This window comes from Carlito syrichta, unplaced genomic scaffold (assembly GCF_000164805.1).
Source record: "Carlito syrichta isolate Samal-C Ts95f unplaced genomic scaffold, Tarsius_syrichta-2.0.1 Scaffold314875, whole genome shotgun sequence".
Taxonomy (NCBI): Eukaryota; Metazoa; Chordata; class Mammalia; order Primates; family Tarsiidae; genus Carlito; species Carlito syrichta.
The window spans coordinates 352,761-373,400 of NW_007258971.1; the positions used below are offsets into that span (position 1 = coordinate 352,761).

The 20,640-nt window shown below is 41.1% G+C and overlaps 1 protein-coding gene across 7 annotated transcripts in view; it reads left to right on the forward strand.

Annotated features, from left to right (window-relative positions):
- SGIP1 (SH3 domain GRB2 like endophilin interacting protein 1) overlaps positions 1–20,640 on the forward strand; it is a 219,983-nt gene that overhangs the window by 191,609 nt on the left and 7,734 nt on the right. For all 7 annotated transcript variants that reach the window (XM_008072195.2, XM_008072196.2, XM_008072193.2 and 4 more), the window contains 3 exons: positions 4,054–4,165; positions 14,150–14,305; positions 18,574–18,706. In XM_008072195.2, coding sequence (XP_008070386.1) covers positions 4,054–4,165; positions 14,150–14,305; positions 18,574–18,706 — 401 coding nt within the window. The remainder of the gene's footprint in view (positions 1–4,053; positions 4,166–14,149; positions 14,306–18,573; positions 18,707–20,640) is intronic.

Below are 20,640 nucleotides of genomic sequence, written 5' to 3' on the forward strand. Positions count from 1 at the left end.
CTGCACTCCAGTCTGGGCGACAGAGTGAGACTCCAACTCAAAAAAAAAAATGTTTTTATTATAAAGTTTAGAAAAATGAGAACAATATAAAACTAGTGGGAAATTTGACCGAGTTTTTGTAAAACTAATCTATCAGTGTCTGGTTCAATGGAAATGGTCACAATTCTTAGTGAGTTCTCAAAGTCCTCGTTGGAAATGTTTGTTCAAATGTTGGTTTTTGTGTGCTTCATAATTGAAAACAGCTGCTCACAAATGTAAGTGCTGCCAAAAATCAATGTCATGAATAAGGCATGATTGCAAACTTCAAAAATGGGATCTTAAGTTCTGGTTTGCATGTGTTATTGTTACTGTTACTTTCCATATGTTTGTGTTTTTTTCCTGAAGGTTTACGTATTTGTGTCCCCACCACCATCTTGCACAGGTAGTGACTCAGTAAGTATGACAGACCCACCCAAACCTCCAGGGAAGGGACACTGTTTTCAGGGCTGCTTACTTCTCGTTAGAAAGCTGTTTTTAGTTTTAAAAAAATGTTACACGCCTGTAAACAACTTACAAATCATAGAGTCTTAAAACACAAAGATTGTGCAGTCTATTGTCTTTGTTTCATGAAGATAGAACCTAAGGTTAAAAGACTTTCCAGAGATCACAAAGCTATTAACTTGCAGATCCATAGTCTTGAATTCTGGTCCCCTGAGTTATATTATTTCAGGTGTTAGAAAACAGTTTCCAGATTCTTCCTAGTCCTTTTAGGCCACAAGGTTTAAATTTCTCACCACCTTGGGTACTTTTTTGGTTTTAGTCCCACTTTCCAATAATCCTATTAAACAAAGACTCTCTGAGGTATTATGAAGGAACAGAAGCATTCATTTATTACTAATAGCATTTTCATGAAGTATAATCCTCATGTAAAATACCTGACATTCTTAGCAGTTCATCACTGATCGCCCTTTGATTTTATCATCTCATTTTGTAAGAATAAAACTACACCTCAGAATTAAGAAGGAAAATAAGACCAATTTATACAAAGATGGATTTAGATTACTACCTGGGAATGGCCCCAACATTTGCTGAATGTTTGTAGAATAATATATAATTGTGGAAAATGATAGGTAGCACAAATAACAATAAGGAAAATTATAAGGGGGGAAACTAAAATACAAAATGGCATATTAGTTGCATCATATAGGGATGCGATGAAATTAGAGGTGTAAACTGTGGATCCTTTAAGGTAAAAGGGTTCTTTGTAAATTTTTGTTGTTTTGTATGTTTCTGCTTCCCCAGCATTATTGATTAAATCTGCAATAAGGACTGCAGCGCCCAGGTGTGAACACAGTGCTTAGAGGGTTAGGGTTGTCATTGGAGGGAGTGGGAGAAGATGGGTCAGGGAGGATGTGTCTGGATCGGACCGTAGGTGGCCTTGTGCATCATGACACGAACGAGTTCGGTCTTTAACTTGCCATAGGATGACCTCGAAGCACACAAGCCAACAAAAAGCAGTAAAACCATCATTTCTAGTGATGTCTATTATTCATCCATTGAGACAGCCCAAGCCAGGTAGACTTTAGGGACCCAACAATAAAGTCTGATGATCAACTAAAACCCCTAGATGCTCTTTTCACATAGTCTTCCACCAAGCAAGTTTTTTTTCCAAACCATAATTGCTTGGTTCGTTTTAAACCTTGATATATAAGAATTTCACAAAGATCATTTAGATAACAAGTGTCAGAGACAGGACTAAATCCCAGGTATGTCTGATGCCAAATCCCTTGCTGTTAGCCACTACAATATGCCACTTCCAAGCACTTTTTTTCCTAGTTTTATCTGGGCACGTTTATCTGTGCAGCCCAGACTGTGGACCCATCTCTGAGATAATTCACTAGAGAATTCCTTCCCAGCGGACACAGAGCCACTGATTCATGCTCATTAGCTGTTGTGACCCATCTAATTGTCAGTTCACTTGGCAAGACTATGCTCCACCCAACTTTCACTGTTTCATTCACAAGACTGTCATCGAAGACTATCAGATGCATTGCAGAACTGACGATTGTTGTGCCTTCCTGGACCCGGTAGTCGCTCAGCTAACACTGGAACTAAGTGGGCAAGTAACTGAGGAACACCCTTACAAAATAATGGCCTATGTTTATTGTGCCTTTATTATTTACACATGTTCACAAGCCTTGCCTTTCTGAAATCCAACAATGGATAATTCAACGCGTATTTAGTGAGAGGTCATTACGATAATCCTGGCTCTGTGGTGGTTGCATAAAAGAAGCACATTCCCCAGTTCCTGCCTTTAGCAGCTTTACACTGGTGGGCAGCGAAGACCTCGCCATGCACGTTCCAGCTTCAGCCTCTTGCTGTGGCATCACAGTTCCACCCGCCCTCCATGGTACTGTAATTGCCTTCTAAGGATGCAACAGAATGTCGTCCTCAGAGCCTGAACTTTGAACTCACACACACCCGAGTGTCTATTGTAAACGTCGCACACGCCAGCTGTGCAGGATTGAGCACTCTGTATGAGCTCTTTGAGCCTTGGTTCCATCAACTGCAAAATGCAGATGGTGCGTACTTCATACATTCACATAGGTAGTGTATGCAAAACACATTGTAAGGATGCCACAAACAATGGGGAATATTGACGATGCTAATGGCAGGGCTGATGGCAAGCACATTGGGCTGTAACTCACTGAGGACAAAGACCTTGTTCAATTTATCTTTGAATCCCCCTCGCCCACCATAATACCTGATACACAGTAGATATTACACAAATGTTTGCTACATGAATGATCAATGACCAGATCCAGATACTGAAAGCCAAGGGAAGATAGAAACAAGACTGGCGTCGACTAGAGTGGCCAAGGAAAGCTTTACTGAAGAGGGAGGTACACAGAGGGTCGATCTTTTCATAGCTGGAGAAGAGAACAGAGTTGCTGGAGGCAAAAGAAAACAAGAGAACACTCAAGTATGTGGTCTTTGCTGAGGTGGGGGCATATATGTGTTTTGTTTGGTAGGAAAGCGAAGCAGTGAACACATGACTTCATTAAATCCTGTGCTTCGCCACTAAGACCTTACTACCCGGTACTGTGCCTGGAGATCAATAACAAAGACAACAACCCTGAACTTTGACAATTTCAGAAGCTACAAGTTACAGCAAGAGGACATGGGACAGTGCTTCATTTCGATCTACTGTGTGGTACAATGGAAGAGCCTGAGCTTTATAGAGAGGCATATCTGGGGTGGAATTGCTCTTTTGCCACTTATAACTACATGACCTCGGCAAGCTACCTCTTGAGCTTCTGTGTCCTCTTTTGTAAGATAAGAAATGTCATGCCTGTCCCACAGGGCTGAAGAGGCGCTCGAATGAGGTCATTTACGGGAGGCCGCTAGTGCCCTGCCTGGTGTATGCCAGATTTTCAGTAAACGTGTGCACTGCCATTACTGTTAACAGTGTATTTAGTGCATGTATGTGTTGTGCTAAGCCAATGTGTGTATTTTGTTTGTGTATGTTTTTTGGACATGTAAACTTGAGCTGACTTGATCTGATAGTAACTGACTGGACCTTCTGAAATGGAAATCATCCAGAAAAGACCAAGGTATTACATGACACCTCTTGGCTTTTTATCTCTTCAAAATGAAGAAATGAAAAACAGTTTTGAGTATGGGTAATTGATTAGGTTGAATACTCAAATAGGAATCTAATCATTTCTTTATTAATCACCTGCTGTACAAACTGTCATGCAAATACTGCCTTAAGTTTTCTGCAAAACATTTGAAAACCCCTGTGATTTTGTTCCTCTGCTTGGATTTTCTCCTCTGTCGTAAAATACATAATTGAATTAATTTCAAGTGTGTTTGCCTGTAAACCAGCCAAATATTTCCTTTCGAATACTTGCGCTCCATGTGGATGATACAGAGTTGTGGCTCTTAGCAAATTTACTTTTTTAGATTAAAGGGATAGATTGTGTTCCTTTATCCTTTAGTGGGCTTTTAGCTTCACGTATACTAGGGTGTCGTGTGAGTCCATAAAAAGTGACAGCTTTTCATTTCCTGCAGGCTCTTCCAGAGGCCCCAGCCCCCTCACCATGGGCGCCCAGGACACTCTCCCTGTCGCTGCAGCATTTACAGAAACGGTCAATGCCTACTTCAAAGGAGCTGATCCAAGCAAGTAAGCCTGGCACTTACCCACTATCTAGTAGGGGACACCTAAATATAACTATTTTATTCCTCATCCTAGAATCAAACAAAAATCCAGTTAACAATAGTAGATGGCACACCCAGAACAGAAGGAGAAAATTTCATTAGGAAAATTCATGTATTGCTTTAAATATATATATACATATATATCTCAAAAGGTCTTACTATCTAAGCCCAAGTAAGGTGGCCTACATCCATTGTCCCAACGTTTGAGAGACTAAGGTGAGAGGATCACTTGAGGCCAGGAGTTTGAGGCTGCAATGGGCTGTGATCACACCATTGCACTCCAGTCTGGATGATAGAGTGAGACCCTGTTTCATAAAACAAGACATAACAAGCAACAACAACAAGGATCTTACTATTCAGAAATCTTTGATTCAGCTTTGGTTGCAAGTAACTGTCACTGTCTCAGTTGACAGTGAGAAAATGTATCATCTCAAGAAAGTGAATGTCCAGATCATGTCTTTTATTGTCTTAGTCTTTCCCAAAGGGGAATCGCCCACATATAAATTAAAATAATTTGGCATTGGAAAGAAAAAATACCTTCCCAAAACACCTAGAGCAGGAAGGGGACAAGTTATATGTTACCCTTACTATATGAGGAAAACTAGCCAAAGAAAGAGAGAAAAGAGAAAGAAAAGAAAAAGAATTGACAGCCTTCTATATTTCATTTCATCTCCAGGCAGTGAATCATTTTAAACTCAGGTTCTTTCACCGGGGGTAAGTACAGCCAGCCAAGGCACCAAATAGAGAAGCAATGCCGAAAAGGCGTTTGGATTTACTTTTGTTGGTGTTTCTCTACATCTTGCATTGGTGCTACTTGTTTGCAGATGATGCAGTGGAGACAAAAATGCACCACCTTAGTTATTACATACTAGAATACATACCCACTCAAAGGTAGTGACACTCTTTCTCTGGATATTCAGAGCACCTGTAACAGGTATTCCGACATCTTTCTCAGTAGCTCACAGGCAAAAAATTCCTTGACCTTGGCAACTGGCTGGGAAAACACTTCTCCTCCCATTGTTAGTTCTATGTAAACAACTTTGGTGCTAAAAAATAAATAAGGGTTAGGGATTAACTCTCTAATCCCCTAGAAAAATTTAAGGTTTCTTGGCCAGGTGCAGTGGCTCAAGCCTGTAATCCTAGACTTGAGAGACTGAGGTGAGGGAATCCCCTGAGCTAACGGGTTCAAGAACAGCCTGGGCAACTTAACAATATCTCATCTCTACAATAAATCAAAAAATTAGCGGAGTGTGGTGGCGCATGCCTGTAGTTCCAGCTACTTGGAAGGCTGAGGCAGAAGGATCGCCGGAGCCCAGCAGGTTGACACTGGGGTGGCCGTGACTGCCACTGCACTCCAGTCTGGGCAACGGAGTAAGACTCCAACTAGAAAATTTAAAAATTAAAAATAAAAACATAAAGTTTCTCAGCTACAATCTATCCTTCTCTTGTCATCATATTTTAGTTATTTATTCAGTACCTGTCTCCCTATGTAAATGAGCAGCTGCAACAGGGACCATGTTTGTCCTATGTGTCACTGCCCATTCTAGCACATGACATAGTGCCTGGCATATTGTATATACCAGTTACATATAACATCCCAAGTATAACATATAATTGTTAAATGTGCTGATTTATTTGTAAAACATTTCATTGAGTTTCTGCTTGTTCTGAGTTGTGTGTTGTGCACCTCTACCCTCCCAGAACTGAAGACACAGAGCTTGCCTTCACAAGAGCAAGCAGGGAAGGTGTGCAAAAAACCACAACATGGTTTTCTAAAAAAAAAAAAAAAAAAAAAGTCTGTACATGTGTCCAAGGCAACCCAGAAAAAGGGAACACCGAGGCAGGATGAATGGAGAGGATGCTGAGAAAGGCTTCAGAAAGGACTTCCTTTGAACTGAGCCTTGTAATATAAAAAGTAGTGTGTAAGCCAAAAGGAATCATAAATAAAAGGAGCAAAGCTACGTGACCACAGAGGACCTGAGCAAGAGGGCATGGGCTTGGTGAGTAAGCCATGCCTAGAAGCCACGTTTATGAGAGGGTTGCATTGCTGATGACCTTATGTAATTTAAATCTACCCATTCCCTGTGTTTGGCCTGTGCTTCCGTGACCAGCTAACGAGCTGCTGCCAGTGGTATGAGGAAAGACCCAGCTCCCAAGCCACCTGGTCAGCTGACTTTAAAATTTTGCCACTCTTGACAAATGTCTCATCTATAGAGCGTACAAGGTTTCAAATTGGGTTCATAAAGTAAGCGTTTATTTATATTTCCATATCATATTACTTCTAGTTTCCACAATTCAAACACGTGAAATGTAGCCACTTTACACACTGAGAGGAACCATGGTCAAGATTTTTTTTTAAAGTTTTCCCTTAGTGAGTATAGAAAATATTAAATTTTTATGTAGAAAATTTAGGTTGGCTAGACACTGACTGGATTATAAATCAGCAAAGGTCTGACTCTGACAGTCGATGTTTTTGTTTTTGAGACGGGATCTCACTCTGTCGCACAGGCAAAAGTGCAGTGATGTGATCTTAGCTCGCTGCAACCTCAAATTCTGGGCATGTATAATCCTCCCACCTCAGCCTCCTGAGTAACTAAGACTACAGATGCAGGCCACCATACCTGGCTAATTTTTTAAAAATTTTTTGTAGAGATGGGGTTTCACTGGGTGGGTCTTGAACTCCTGGCCTCAAGTCATCCTTCCGCCCAGCTTCCCAAAGTACTGAGATTATAGGCGTGAGTCACCCCACCCAGTTGAGATGCAGAAATATATTTGAGGAGCCTCAGTGCTTCCTCTATTGCACTATATGGACTATTTCCCCCATCTTCTACCCAACACTCTAAGCTCTTTGAAGGCAGGGGCTGTTTTGCTCATTTTTTAATTGCCTCCCTGCTCAAAACAACAAAAAGCAACAACTTGCATGGTTAGGAGTGAATCCGTGTTTGTTGACTTAATAAATGCCACCTCTTCCCTTCTCTGACTTGCTTTCAAAAGAGAAATTTTATCCCCTGCCAAGACACCACTGAGATCTCATTTTTATCAATCTGGAAAGAAAACTGAGAAGATTTCCTACAGCTGAGAAACACTGGAGATACCACTGCTCACAGCAACGTACTGAGGGACAGTGGACACTGAGACCTCACTTCAGGAATGCTCTTCCTGGTTGCAGCTTTCTCCTAGAGCTGCCACATAGCACTCCATGTGTCCGCATGTTGACAGGTATCTGGAGTAGGCGCAACTTGAGTGGAAGGAAGTCCAGGCTCAGAACCAACTCAACGCCAGTAAACAAACGAATCTGGTAGATCTCGGAGGCCGAGAAGGAAGACGGCGATTTGTACCCAACAGGGAGGTAGCCATGTTCTCCCAGAGAGACGGAGGTGCAAACTTCCAGAAACTGAAATCCTTATTCAGATCAGCACAAAGTCATAGATGTGACATCTGAGTGAGAAAGGGACACACAGCAACTTCAGGAACTCACTTGCCACGCTTTTGCCCTAAACCCAGCCTTGTACATACAAGGCAACAGTGTGCAGCCATTCTCACATAAGCTATAGTGAGCACATACAAGAACCACCTCACCTGAACGAGGTATGTCTCATCAGACTAAAACACTATACAAGGTGACCAGAGGACAATAAGAGTCCCCATGCTCAGATGTAGGCAGATTTTTCATTCACTAACTTCGGCTTCCCTAGAAAGTACATCTCTAAACTTGGAACTGAAGAAATATACATGCGTCAGTTACTCAGACGTATGGGGAAGCTGTAAAGATGCTCATTATTTTAAGTATTCACTGCTTCCCAAAGAAGAGCAAGGCTTGTCAGGTTTCTGCTTCTGGCCAAGATAGAGTCATGGACCAATTCAACAGCTCAAAAAAATTGGCAAAATATATGAAACAATCATTTACAAGACGCCAGACCTCAGGTGAAAGATGGCCACCCCCGAGAGGTGGGGTGTGCCTAGGATTGCTCCAGCTTGCCTCCGTGAGAGTGACCAGGCATGGCACATGGAGAAACCCCCAGACTCCCAGGGTGCTGGGGAGGGGTCTCACAGAAGCACCCATGCAGAGCTGGCCGAGGGAGGTGCCAGAGGAAGCCGGGGCTGCTGGTCACGAAGTGCTGCCAAAGCCAGTGTGGAGAAGGTGTGAACGTGGTGGGAGCCTGGAGCCAGAGAACTCACCTGATTTGCAGGATCTGGGTTCTGGGACAGTCCAGACACTTGAACTACAGGATCTGGGTGATAGGGAAACTGTCTGTGCTACTGGGCACTGGCAAAGCCACGTGGACTGCAAAAGCCCACACACTCTGCCAACCCCCCTACGAGCCTCCAGCCCTGCAGAAGCCCGGCACTAGAGAAGCCCTGGGTGTTGCTGGGAGCCTGCCTCACAAGATTGCTGGAACAGAAAAGGAAAGCCCTGTCCTCCTGCAGTGTCTCTCCAGCGCCCTCTCCTGACAGAGTTAATGTGGTGTCTGTGAGCAAAAAAGAAAGCATGTGAAAGGCCCTTTAAAGGTCCTCGAGTTTTCTCAGAGTAGGCCCTAAAGGGTGAATTGGAACTGAGAGGCAGTAAATCGATTTCATGTAGAATTGACACAGTGATTCTAAATTGAGCATGGATACGCAAAGGATCTGCAATAGCCAAAACAACTTTGAGAAAGTTTGGAATCAGCCTGCTTGATTCCAGAACTATTATAAAGCTACCATAATCTAGATAGTGTGATATTGCTTTAGAGACAGACCACATAGATCAATGGAACAAAAGAAGAAATCCGGAAATATGGACAACATAATTCAATGAAATATTTGAAGTAATTCAGTGGAGAAAGAAAAATCTTTTCTCAACAAATAGTGCTGAACAATTGGACACACACACACACACACACACACACACCTGAGATCCCTACTTCACACTGTATTCAATGTAAAACTAAAATGGGTGATAGAGCTGGCTAGTGAAGCTAAATGTAAACTAAATAACAAATTTAAACTCTTAGAAGGAAAATGCAGGTGAAACTTTATGACCTTGGGTTTGGCAAAGATTTCTTAGATAAGATCCAAAAGAATAACCGGATGGGATACAACCCATAAAAGAGTAAATGATGGATTAAACACTTCTGCTCTTGAGAACTACAAAACGCTACTCGAAGAAATCAAGGATGTTACATACAAATGAGAAAACTCCATGCTCGTGAACTGGAAGAGTCAATATGGTCAAGACTTTCAGTCTACCCAAGACAATCTACAGATCCAACACAATACCCATCAAATCGCCAACATCATTTTTCACAGGCCTAGAAATGACAATATGGAAATTCATATGGAAGCAGAAAAGAGCACTAATGGCCAAAACAATCCTCAGCAAAAGGAACAAAGCTGGAGGTGTCACACTTCCAGACCTTGAACTGGAACACCAACCAAGATGACATGGTACCCATACAGGGATAGGCATATAGACCAATGGAACAGGACAGAGATGCCAGGAATAAAAACACTGTCCCTCAAACAACTCATCTTTGATAAAGCCAGCAATAACAAACATTAGGGAAAGGAAACCATATTTAGCAAGCAGTGCTTGGAAAACTGACTGGGCAGATGCAGAAGAATGAAACTGGTCCCCTACCTATCACTGTATACAAAAATCAATTCCAGATGGATCAAAGACTTAATGTAAAACCTCAAACTACAAGAAAACATAGGGAGCACCCTTCTGGATTTCGGAATAGGCCACAAATTCATGTTCAAGTCCTCAAAAGCAAATGCAACAAAATATAAGATAGACAGGTGAGAATCTTATCAAACTGAAAAGCTTTTGCACAGCAAAAAAAAAAAAAAACACCATCAAAAGACAACACATGGAATGGGAAAAAATGTTTGCAAACTATGCATCTGACAAAGGCATAACATCCAGGATCTACAAGGAACTCAAACGAAGTAAAAGGAAAAAAGTAAGCAACTCCATTTAAAAAGTAGACAAAGGCTGGGCGTGGTGGCTCAAACCTGTAATCCCAGCACTTTGGGAGGCCAAGGTAAGAGGATTGCCGGAGCCCAGGGGTTCGAGACCAGCCTGGGCAATTTGATAAGACCTCGTCTCTACAATAAATCAAAAAATAAATAAAGAACTGGACGTGGTAGTGTGTGCCTATAGTTCCAACTATGTGGAAGACTGAAGCGGAAGGATCACTGAGCCCATCAGGTCGAAGCTGTGGTGACCAGGAACGTACCATTGCCCTCCAGCCCAGACGACAGAGTGAGACTCCAACTCAAAATAAATTTTAAAATAAATAAATAGTGGACAAAGAACTCAAAGGAAAACATGCAAACAGCCAACAAACATATGAAAAAATGCTCAACCTCACTAATCATCAGATAAATGCAAATCAAAACTACAATGAGATGCCAACTAGCACCTGTAAAGATGGTTGTCATTAACAAGTCAAAAACAACAGGTACTGGTGTGGCTGCAGAGAAAAGGGAATGCTTCCACACAGTTGGTGGGAATGTAAGCTAGTTCAGCCTTTCTGGAAAGCAGTGTGGCGATTTCTGAAAGAACTAAAAATTGAATTTCCATGAGATTCAGCAATCTTTTCTGGGAATTCACCTGGAGGAACATAAATCACTCTACCAAAAAGACACCTACACCTGCTCACGGATGTTTATTGCTGCACTGTTCACAATAGCAAAACACGGAACCAACCTAGATGCCCATCGAAAGTAGACTGGGTAAAGAAAATGTGGTACATACACACAATGGTCTACAATGCAGCCATAAAGAAGAACGAAATTATGGCCTTTGCAGCAACTTGGATGCAATTAGAGACCATCATACTAAGAGAACTATCACAGAAACAAAGAATTGAATTCCACATGTTTTCACTCATAAGCAGTCCCTGAACACTAGTCTAACTAGCACAAGAGTAGGATTGGCAGATGCGGGGCACTGCGAGGGGGGGGAGGAGGGAGGGAGGACAGAGGGGCGTGTGATGACACAAAGGGTACCTGGTCCATCACCAAGGGGAGAGATGGCCACCTAGAAGCCCACACCTCACCTGCATGCAGCCTACTTATATAGCAACCCCTCACTTGTACCCCACGACTCTAAAATAAATGTAAAGACTTTTTTAAAAAGTTAATCAGGAAAAAAAAATCTTCTGTTCTTCAAAGGGGCTCTTAAGAGAAAGAAAAAAACAAGCTGCAAATCATATATCTGATAAATGATTTATATCAAGAATGTATAGCGAACTCTCAAAATTCAATAAGAGAACAAAAAGACTGTAGTTAAAAGCATGTCAGATCTCGTACCAATACCAGGCTGCTTTGATTACTGTAGTTTCTTAATAAAGTCTAAAGTCTGGGAGGGTGATACCTCCCACTTTGTTTTTGTTTTTTGTTTTGTTTTTGCTAAGGATTGTTTTGGTTATTTGTGGTTGTTTATGTTTCCATATGAATTCCTGTATTGTCGTTTCTAGGTCTGAGAAGAATGCTGCTGGTAATTTAATGAGTATTGCATTAAATCTGTAGATTGCCTTGGGTAGGATGGACATCTTAACAATGTTAATTCTTCCAATCCATAAGCATGGAATATTTTTCCATTTGTTTGTGCCATCTTTGATTTCTTTGAGCAGTGTATTGAGTTTTCGGTTGTAAAAGTCTTTCATGTCTCTGGTTAGGAAGATGCCAAGGTATTTCTTTCTCTCTCTTTTTTTTTTTTGTGGCTATTGTGAATGGGATTGTGCTTTTTATTTGGGTTCCTATTTGTGTATTGTTGGTGTATAAGAATGTGACTGGCTTTTGCAGAAGTGCTCAGCCTCACTAGTCATCAAAGAAATGCAAATTAAAACCACACTGAGATACTACCTAACTCCAGTCAGGATGACCATCAGCAATAACTAAAAAAACAGCAGATGCTGGAGAGGATGTAGTGAAAAGAGAACACTTCTACACTGTTGGTGGCAGTGTAAACTAGTACCATCTCTGTGGAAAACAGTGTGGTGATTCCTAAAAGATCTAAAAATCGACCTTCCATATGAACCCGCAATCTCCCTACTGGAAATATACCTGGAGGAACTCAAATCACTCTATGAAAAAGATACCTGGGTAAGCATGTTTATCACCGCATTATTCACAATAGCAAAAACGTGGAACCAATTGTGCTGCCCATCGAAAGACGACTGGATTTTTAAAAATGTGGTACATATACACAATGGAATATTACGCAGCCATAAAGAAGGACAAAATTATGAACTTCGCACCAACGTGGGTGGACTTAGGGTCTATAAATACTGAGTGATCTATCACATAAACAAAGAACAGAATATCACATGTTCTCACTCATAAGCAGACCTTGAACAACTATTGTAATACTATAAGAAAGGGATTGACAGTAGTGGGAAACTGCCAGGGGAGGGAGGGGCCACACCTCATCAACAAGGGTATCTGCATAATGAACATTTGTACATATAACCCCACATATTAAAATTAAAAAGAGAAAAGAAAACGTTGAAGAGAATTTGAGCAGATACATTATCGGAGTAGATAACTGATGACAAATAAGCACATTTGAAAAGATGCTGAAGACCGTTAGCCCTTAAGGGAATGCAAATTAAACAACAAGATACCACTACTCACCTATTAGAATGGCTAAAATTAAAAAGTCAGACTCTACCAAGAGTTGATGAGGGTGTGGAAGAACTGACGTCCTCACGCATGGCCGTATTTTCCACTTTAGTAGATGGGCAGTTTCTTTAAGAGTTCAAGGAGCACCTGCCCTGTGAGCGGTGATTTTTCCCCTTTGTGCTTGCCAAGATAAATGAGAACACATGTCCATACGAAGACCTAGACTCACATACTCCTCACATCTTCATTTGTAATTGGCGAAAACTGGAAAGAACCCAATGGTCTTCAATAGGTGAATGGATTTAAAAAATTAAAGTGTAGCCATACACTACACAGCAGCAATGATAAAAAAGAACTATTGATGCTCACAACTCTATGGGTGAATCTGAAAATGATTATGCTGAGTGAAAGAAGCCTGACCTGTCTCCCCCCTCTCGAAAAAGAGCATACCTTATGATTCTGTTATATAAAATTCTAGAAAGTGCAAACTAACGCGTTGTGACAGAAAGCATATTAACAATTGCTGAGCGGGGGGAATGGAAAGGTGGGAGAGACAGATTACGAAAAGGTGCGAGGAGACTCTTAGGGCTGATGGAAATCGTCATTATCTTGATTATGTGATGGTTTCCTGTCACACAAGCTTATGGAATTTTAGACGATAAATAAGTAAAACTTATTAAAGAAGTATTTTTAAACTGGCCTCTGATTGTATTGACATATATGACTGATTTTACAATTTTGACCAAATAGACAAGTTGATGGAATGAAGAAGCAGGTAGGAAGCAAGAACTTTATCTCATGAATTCATGAAAGAACATGCTCTAGCTGGGCATGGTGGCACGTGCCTGTAGTTCCAGCTACTTGGAAGGCTAAGGTGGAAGGATCGCCAGAGCCCAGCAGGTCGAGGCTGCGGTGGCCGGGAGTGGCCACTGCACTCCAGTCTGGGCGACAGAGTGAGACTCCAACTCAAAGAAAAAAAAAAGAAATTACTCAAAGAACTATAGTAAGTCCCAGTAAATAATGTGATAACATTGTGCAATTTGAGATTTTCAAAACGCTCCACCAATTCAGAAATCACAGTGAGAGGAAGGAGGCTCTATTTTTGAATCTATGGACTCTACCACAGGAAGAGAGGAGCTGCACTTTTCTTCTTTCCGTTCTGCCTACACCCCAACTGCGGAATGATTTAGCAGTTGAAAGTGGAACTGTAAGAGCCTGGCTTTCATCTTCTCTGCTGTTTGGCACAGTTACATTAATCTTTTCTTTCCCACAGCTGTTTGGATCTGCGGTGTGCTGACCAGGGTTTCCTCTCTTTCCTTTCTGTGTTTTGATATGCCAGATGTATCGTTAAGATTACTGGAGAAATGGTACTGTCCTTTCCTGCCGGCATCACCAGACATTTTGCCAACAACCCGTCCCCAGCAGCTCTGACTTTTCGGGTGATAAATTTCAGCAGGTTAGAACACGTCCTGCCAAACCCCCAACTTCTCTGCTGGTAAATATGATTTTGCATAACTTTTGTGGAGTTGTATATGACTTAGAATGTTGTACTTAGAGAAGGATATACTTAGAGGAGGCTATATCTTAGCAAGAGAGTAGCTCTAGAGCAAAATTACCCCCACTCAGATATGCTTGTAGATTCAGACCCAGAACTTTTGCCAGCTGTCAGAGTTTGTATTGGGTGATTGTGTGAGTGTGTGTGTGTGCGTGTGTGTAACTCTGCATATGTGTGTTTCAGTGGTCAACTATCTCAAGTGGTAAAAGAGACATTCTGAGTAATAAAATCTGAATTAGTGACAATTTATTCATCATGTATTTTGTTTATTATCAGTAGACAGTGGATGAGGATGATGGAAAAGGAGCTCAATAACAGGAATAAGATCTTTTTGGTGTTTTAGCATCTTTTTAAATCCAATATTTGAACCGTGAGCGACTCATCACATGAATTTGAAAGCCATCTTTGTGAAATACATAATTTCATTGCTATGGTAATGGTTTGATGAACTTTACATGTATGGCATCCAAGAAACTTATGCAAGTTTGTTTATATAAATATACATCTTCACACTTCCTAACTATTCAGCCTGAATGTGATGTCTTCATTCTGCACATGAACACTCACACAGACATAGCTACATGCATGCTATTAAAATAATCGATCATATCAAGTTAATTTTTTGCAGTGGAGAAAACAAAAGGAGTCCTTCCTGACAGCCTCACCTCCATCATCAAGTCCTGATCTTCCATCTAAAAATCTCTCTCTGAAGCGAATGGCTTTTCCTTTCCTTTAACCTCCCTTGTTCAAGTCATGACTGTCACCTCACTGGACCACAGCCACTGCGTCCCTCCCTCTCTCCCTCCCTCCCTGAGTCCAGTCCCGCCCTACCCCAATGCATGTCCTTGATCAGGTCATCTTTGCTCAGAGCCACTGGTGGCTTCACGCAACACTTGTTCCAGAGTCTAAACTTGTCGCCATGGCCCTTGAGGCCTGAGCCGTCCCCTGTTGCCTGCCCCTCTGTTCTCAGCTCTCAGCGTCCTGCCTCAGAATCCCCATAGCTCCAGCTGGACCCAGCAGTCTCAGAAGCAGGCTGTCTTCGCCCTCATTATGGCTCCCTCGTGCCTCTTTCCTCTGCCTCGAGCACCATGTCCTCCCTTCTTCTCCTGCCTCCTACTCATCCTTGGGGTCTCCGCTCCACTCTGCCTCCCCCGGCTACCGTTTTCTTCTCCATCCCCACCCACCAGTCTCAACCCAAGTATGTCCCCTTGTTGTTCTCCTTCAAGTATCCTGTTCTTTAGCTTTGTAGAACTTACTGCAATTAGTAACATGTATCTATTTGTGCATACCATTCATCCATCTCCCCTACAATACTGCGCAAACCACGAGGGAATGGTTTCTCGTCTCACCACTGTCTCCCCAGAACCTTCCACTATGCCTGGCATCTGATAAGGACCTTAGTAATATCTGTCGAATGAATGACCACTCTATCATAATTTAAAGAATTTAGTCAAGTCAGATCCTTATGTAGATGGTACTTGAAATTAGGGGATCAGTGTAGTCACTCCCTGACTTGACTGAAGGAGACTTTTTCATCCTGGTGGTGGCAATAGAGTCTGTTTCAGATGGTTCCCAAGATCACCTCCTCCTCTTAGGTCCTTGCTGGGGTTTAACTGGAAAACCTGACTCCAGGTTTAAGGGTGGAAAAGAAAGGATCACCCACTAAGATGCAAAATAAATGTGATGATTGAGATTGAAATTCAACACATTCTTACTTCAGTTTTCCTTCCTGTTTTTTAATGGATGCGTTGAGCCGGTTAATTTTATTTTTCCAGGTTCCTCCATCTGAGGTGAGGAGTTATGTGCCAATACCTCACCAGTTTGTTTGTAAATGTAATTGATAGTTACAGCTTTTGTTGCTTTTTTAGGCAGCTACGTTGTCAAATTCCTAGGCATATGCAAAAAAGTTGTATGCATATATCAACATATCAGTCTTATGAATTGAATTAAATATCACTCAAAATGTTTTTGCTTAACAAAGCATCATACAGACCCTTAAGTTATTGTTTGCAAAAAAACAAAAATTAAAAAAACTCTCATTAATCTGGACCCTTATTAACTCGAAGTACTTCATCATTGTAGCAGGGGTGTGCTGGGTGACTCTAACATCATATATAGCCTGTTTGGTTTTGTTACGTAGTGCCATCCTGTCACCACGACCACCACGACTCCTAGTTTTTATAAGACGGTGTTGACCATGCATTTTATTCTCCACTGCAGTACAAGCCTTTAGCATCTATCAGCTTAGACGCAGCCAATTCTCTCCTTTATGTTTACTGAAGAAGAATTCATTTAGGTTAGCACCATGGTCCTGGAGAGACCTAGGTTTGCAATTCCTGTGACAGGGGCCAAATTGAAGTTTATATCTACTTTTAGCTTATGAAAGAGGTTTGCATGTAAAAGCATGCAAAAAAGAAAAAGAATACCAACAAAAAGGAACAACTGTCAACTCAAATATGAGACCAAAGAATTCTCAAGACTTCCTGAGTTTTTGAGAATTCCATCTCAGTGGAAGCATTTGATTGGCAAAGCTTTCTTGGATACTTATTAAAGCAAGTTCTCTGAGAAATTACCATAGACACACGATAGCTTATTTTGCTACGAAACTCTGCAAATGTGTGTCTTTTTTTTTTTTTGCTTTTATTTTTTCCTCCATTTAGCCATTGAGTGATAATTTTTTAAAATAGCATAATTGAGACTTTCCCAATTATTATTCAGATCTACTTAGAATAAATTAATGCCATGTTGCTACACCTTAGCGTCAAGCCTCTGTTTTTGAGTCGTGGGAAAGCCTGACCTGTAGACTGGCCTGGGCTGGGATCCAGACTCTTACTAACTGTGGGACCTAAGCAAATTGTTTCATTTCACTAACTCTCTGTTACTCTTACCTCCTGCCTCCTTGTGTGACAGCTCTGAAAGCTTGGACAGTCCTTCTCAGCATCCTCAGCTCAGCTTGACCAGAAGCAAGGCCTCAAGGGCGAGGAGTCTTTCAATCCCCTTCTTCCATTCCCAGAGTTAAAGAGCTTTGCTTTGCCCTCAGTAGCCTTACACCAGGGCACGCAGAACCACACAGGTCACACTGAGACTTAGCCACTTCTTCCTAATAAGCCAATGGCAGCTTGAAGGCGCTGATGCTTTCAGACTCGACTTTCTTGATTTGTTTCACTTCTGGAGGCCGAATCACAGCAACTTACCTCTGACCTGCCTTTTTCACTTTTTACTATATCGCCTTCTCTCTGCTCGACCTCTTTCTCTTTTTATAGCAAGATTTTTCATCTGTAAAAACAAGAATAGTAATGCTTCCTTTGCAGGGCATGGAATAGTTTATAATTCCCAGCTCATAAGAAGCGCTCAGGAAATTATAACTACTTTTAGTGTATTATATAGGATATCCTGAAAGTGAAGTGTTGATAAATGAGTTGTATGCCAAGTTACTGAATCACTCGAGCCATCAGTTCCTTCTTTAGATGGGAGAGAGCAGATGTTTTTTATACTTGCCTGATTACTTGTATCACTGAGGCAGGCATTTGCACGATACATTGGGAGAATGGTCTGTGGACAGGCCTCTGAGCACAGCTAATGAGTCTCATACGGTGACACAACTCCAAGACTTGATTCTTCCCTATTGTAACCACCACGATCGCTGCCATTTAAACTCTAGAATTACCTTGTGAGTGAAGTGGCCTTTTTTATAATGAAGATGTTCTTGGATGAAGTATTGTGAATGTTGAAAAGGTAGCAGAGTAATTTGGCAAACTGTACAGTTGACCAAATCTTTAACTGGACAGTTTCTGAGAACCTACCGGTCAAGTTAGTTCCAAAGAAAATCAGTGAATTCAGCTCCTTAATTGCATTAACTGACTAATTTAGACCAACTGTGGTGACATAGAAAGGGCTATGAAGTTTGGGTTAATAAATAATTCACTCTTTAAAGCAGGCAATTATCATGATGATTGGTTAATATTACTGGATACTCACTGAGATTCATGGCAACTTAGCAGTTTCTCCCTATGGGTATTACTCTATTAACATAATACTATTCTGAGCTATATTTGTATAAAACTACACTACTGTTAACAGATTTGTATTAATCTCTACAAGTTGTGAGAGATGGATATAGAAGTGCAAAGATGTGCAAAGATGCTTCTTGTGTGGTTTATATTTGTTATAAGATGTTACTCAATCATGTTTTCTTCCTAACTGAACAGTGATAATACACAAAACGATGCCAATACCAAGGAATTCTGGGTAAACATGCCAAATTTGATGACTCACCTAAAGAAAGTATCCGAACAAAAACCCCAGGCTACATATTATAATGTGGACATGCTCAAATATCAGGTAAGCCTATTTATATGGTCAGGATGTCTCTTTCTATTACAAATTTGTTTGTTTGTTTGAGGTGGAATCTCACTCTGTTGCCCAGGCTGGAGTGCAGAGGCACACTCACAGCCACCCCAGCGTGGACTTGCTGGGCTTCTGTGATCCTTCTGCTTTAGCCTTCCAAGTAGCTGGAACTACAGTCACATGCCACCACACCTGGCTAATTTTTGATTTATTATAGAAACAAGGTCTTGCCAAGTTGCCTGGACTGGTCTCGAACCCATGGGCTCAGGCAATCCACTCTCCTTGGCCTCCCAAAGTGCTGGGATTACAGGCTGAGCCACCGAGCCTGGCAGACAAATTTGTATGTTAAAGTAACTAATATTAAATAAAAGTAAATAAGGTAACATTTTTTAAAATTATTTAAAGGCTATAACTTGTTAAAAAATAGAAACCTTAAAAGACTACTTGGGGACCAGTGACAAAACTTTATAAACATATAACTTTATGTATATATTTAAAATATTTTATTAAAAATTAGGAGTCCTTCTTGTTGTTGCTTGGTTGTGTTTTGCTGTGGAATCCCAGCACTGTAAGGAGTTGAGTTGAGATGAAAGCTAGCATTTTGTGGAACTGCCACTCAAAATCGAATATTTATCTCCTTATTAGATTAAACTTATAAGTAAAAGATTTTATTAAAAATTAGAGAAACATGCCACAAAAATGAAGTTGCAGAACATTACATCAATTAAGAATATAAGTATTGGAAACTAGATGACTGTAATTTTGTTACGAGCATTACTGTACTAAATCCTCCTGTTTTAAATAATTAAAGCAGTCTGCTTTTGTTTTCCTAGTGAAACAGCCCAATGCAGCAGTTCTAATACAACTTAACATTAAGAAGTAGTTCAACAGTAAAAGAATGTAATATAACATGTACGGACTTTATTTTTATATCTAGGGTTGCGCTTACCCCACATTAGTACCTATCTGGTAGCTAAACCCCTTTCAAATCAAGATTCTGTAGCACGTAACTGAGTCTTCTGTTGACTCCCAGACACTTGATCTCCTAGACTGTTTTTCTAACTTTTTTTTAAATTGATTAATTAATTTGTTTTTGAGTTGGAGTCTCACTCTGTCGCCCAGACTGGAGTGCAGTGGCCACTCCCGGCCACCACAGCCTCGACCTGCTGGGTTCTGGCGATCCTTCCACCTCAGCCTTCCACGTAGCTGGAACTACAGGCACTCGCTACCACTCCCGGCTAATTTTTTTATTTTATTATAGAGATGAGGTCTCAACTAGTTGCCCAGGGGACGAACCCGCGTGCTCAAGCCTAACTTTTTTTAATTGACAGATGACATTGTATGCAATTACCGGGTACAACATGATATTTTGAAGTCTATATACATTGTGGAATGACTAAAGTCAACTAATTAACATCTGATTTACTTCCCATGGCTATCATTTTTGTGGTGAGAACACTTCACATTTCAAGAACATTTCTCAGGAATGCAGCTCATTGTCCTTGACTATCGTCACCATGTTGTACCATAGATCTCTTGAACTCACTCCTCTTGTCTGCCTGGAGGTTTGCATCCTCTGACCAACATCTCCCCACGACCCCCAGCCACACTTCCCCCACCTCTGGTAGCCTATATTCTACTCTTGATCTCCTGAGTGAGCTCATGAGGTATCTGTCTTTCTGTGACTGGCTTATTTCTCTTAACATATTTTTAATGCATTGTAGTTTTGTGGTTAAGTGAGTTCAGATTATTTTTCTTACGATGAGGCAAGTCGTACTTTCCTGGAAATCAGTGCATTTTAAACATGGCTGCCCTTGTCAGTCACCAGGGAATTTATAAACAAATGCAGGTTCTAAATTGGTGCTAAAATGAAACACACACACACACACACACACACACACACACACACACACACACACACACACACA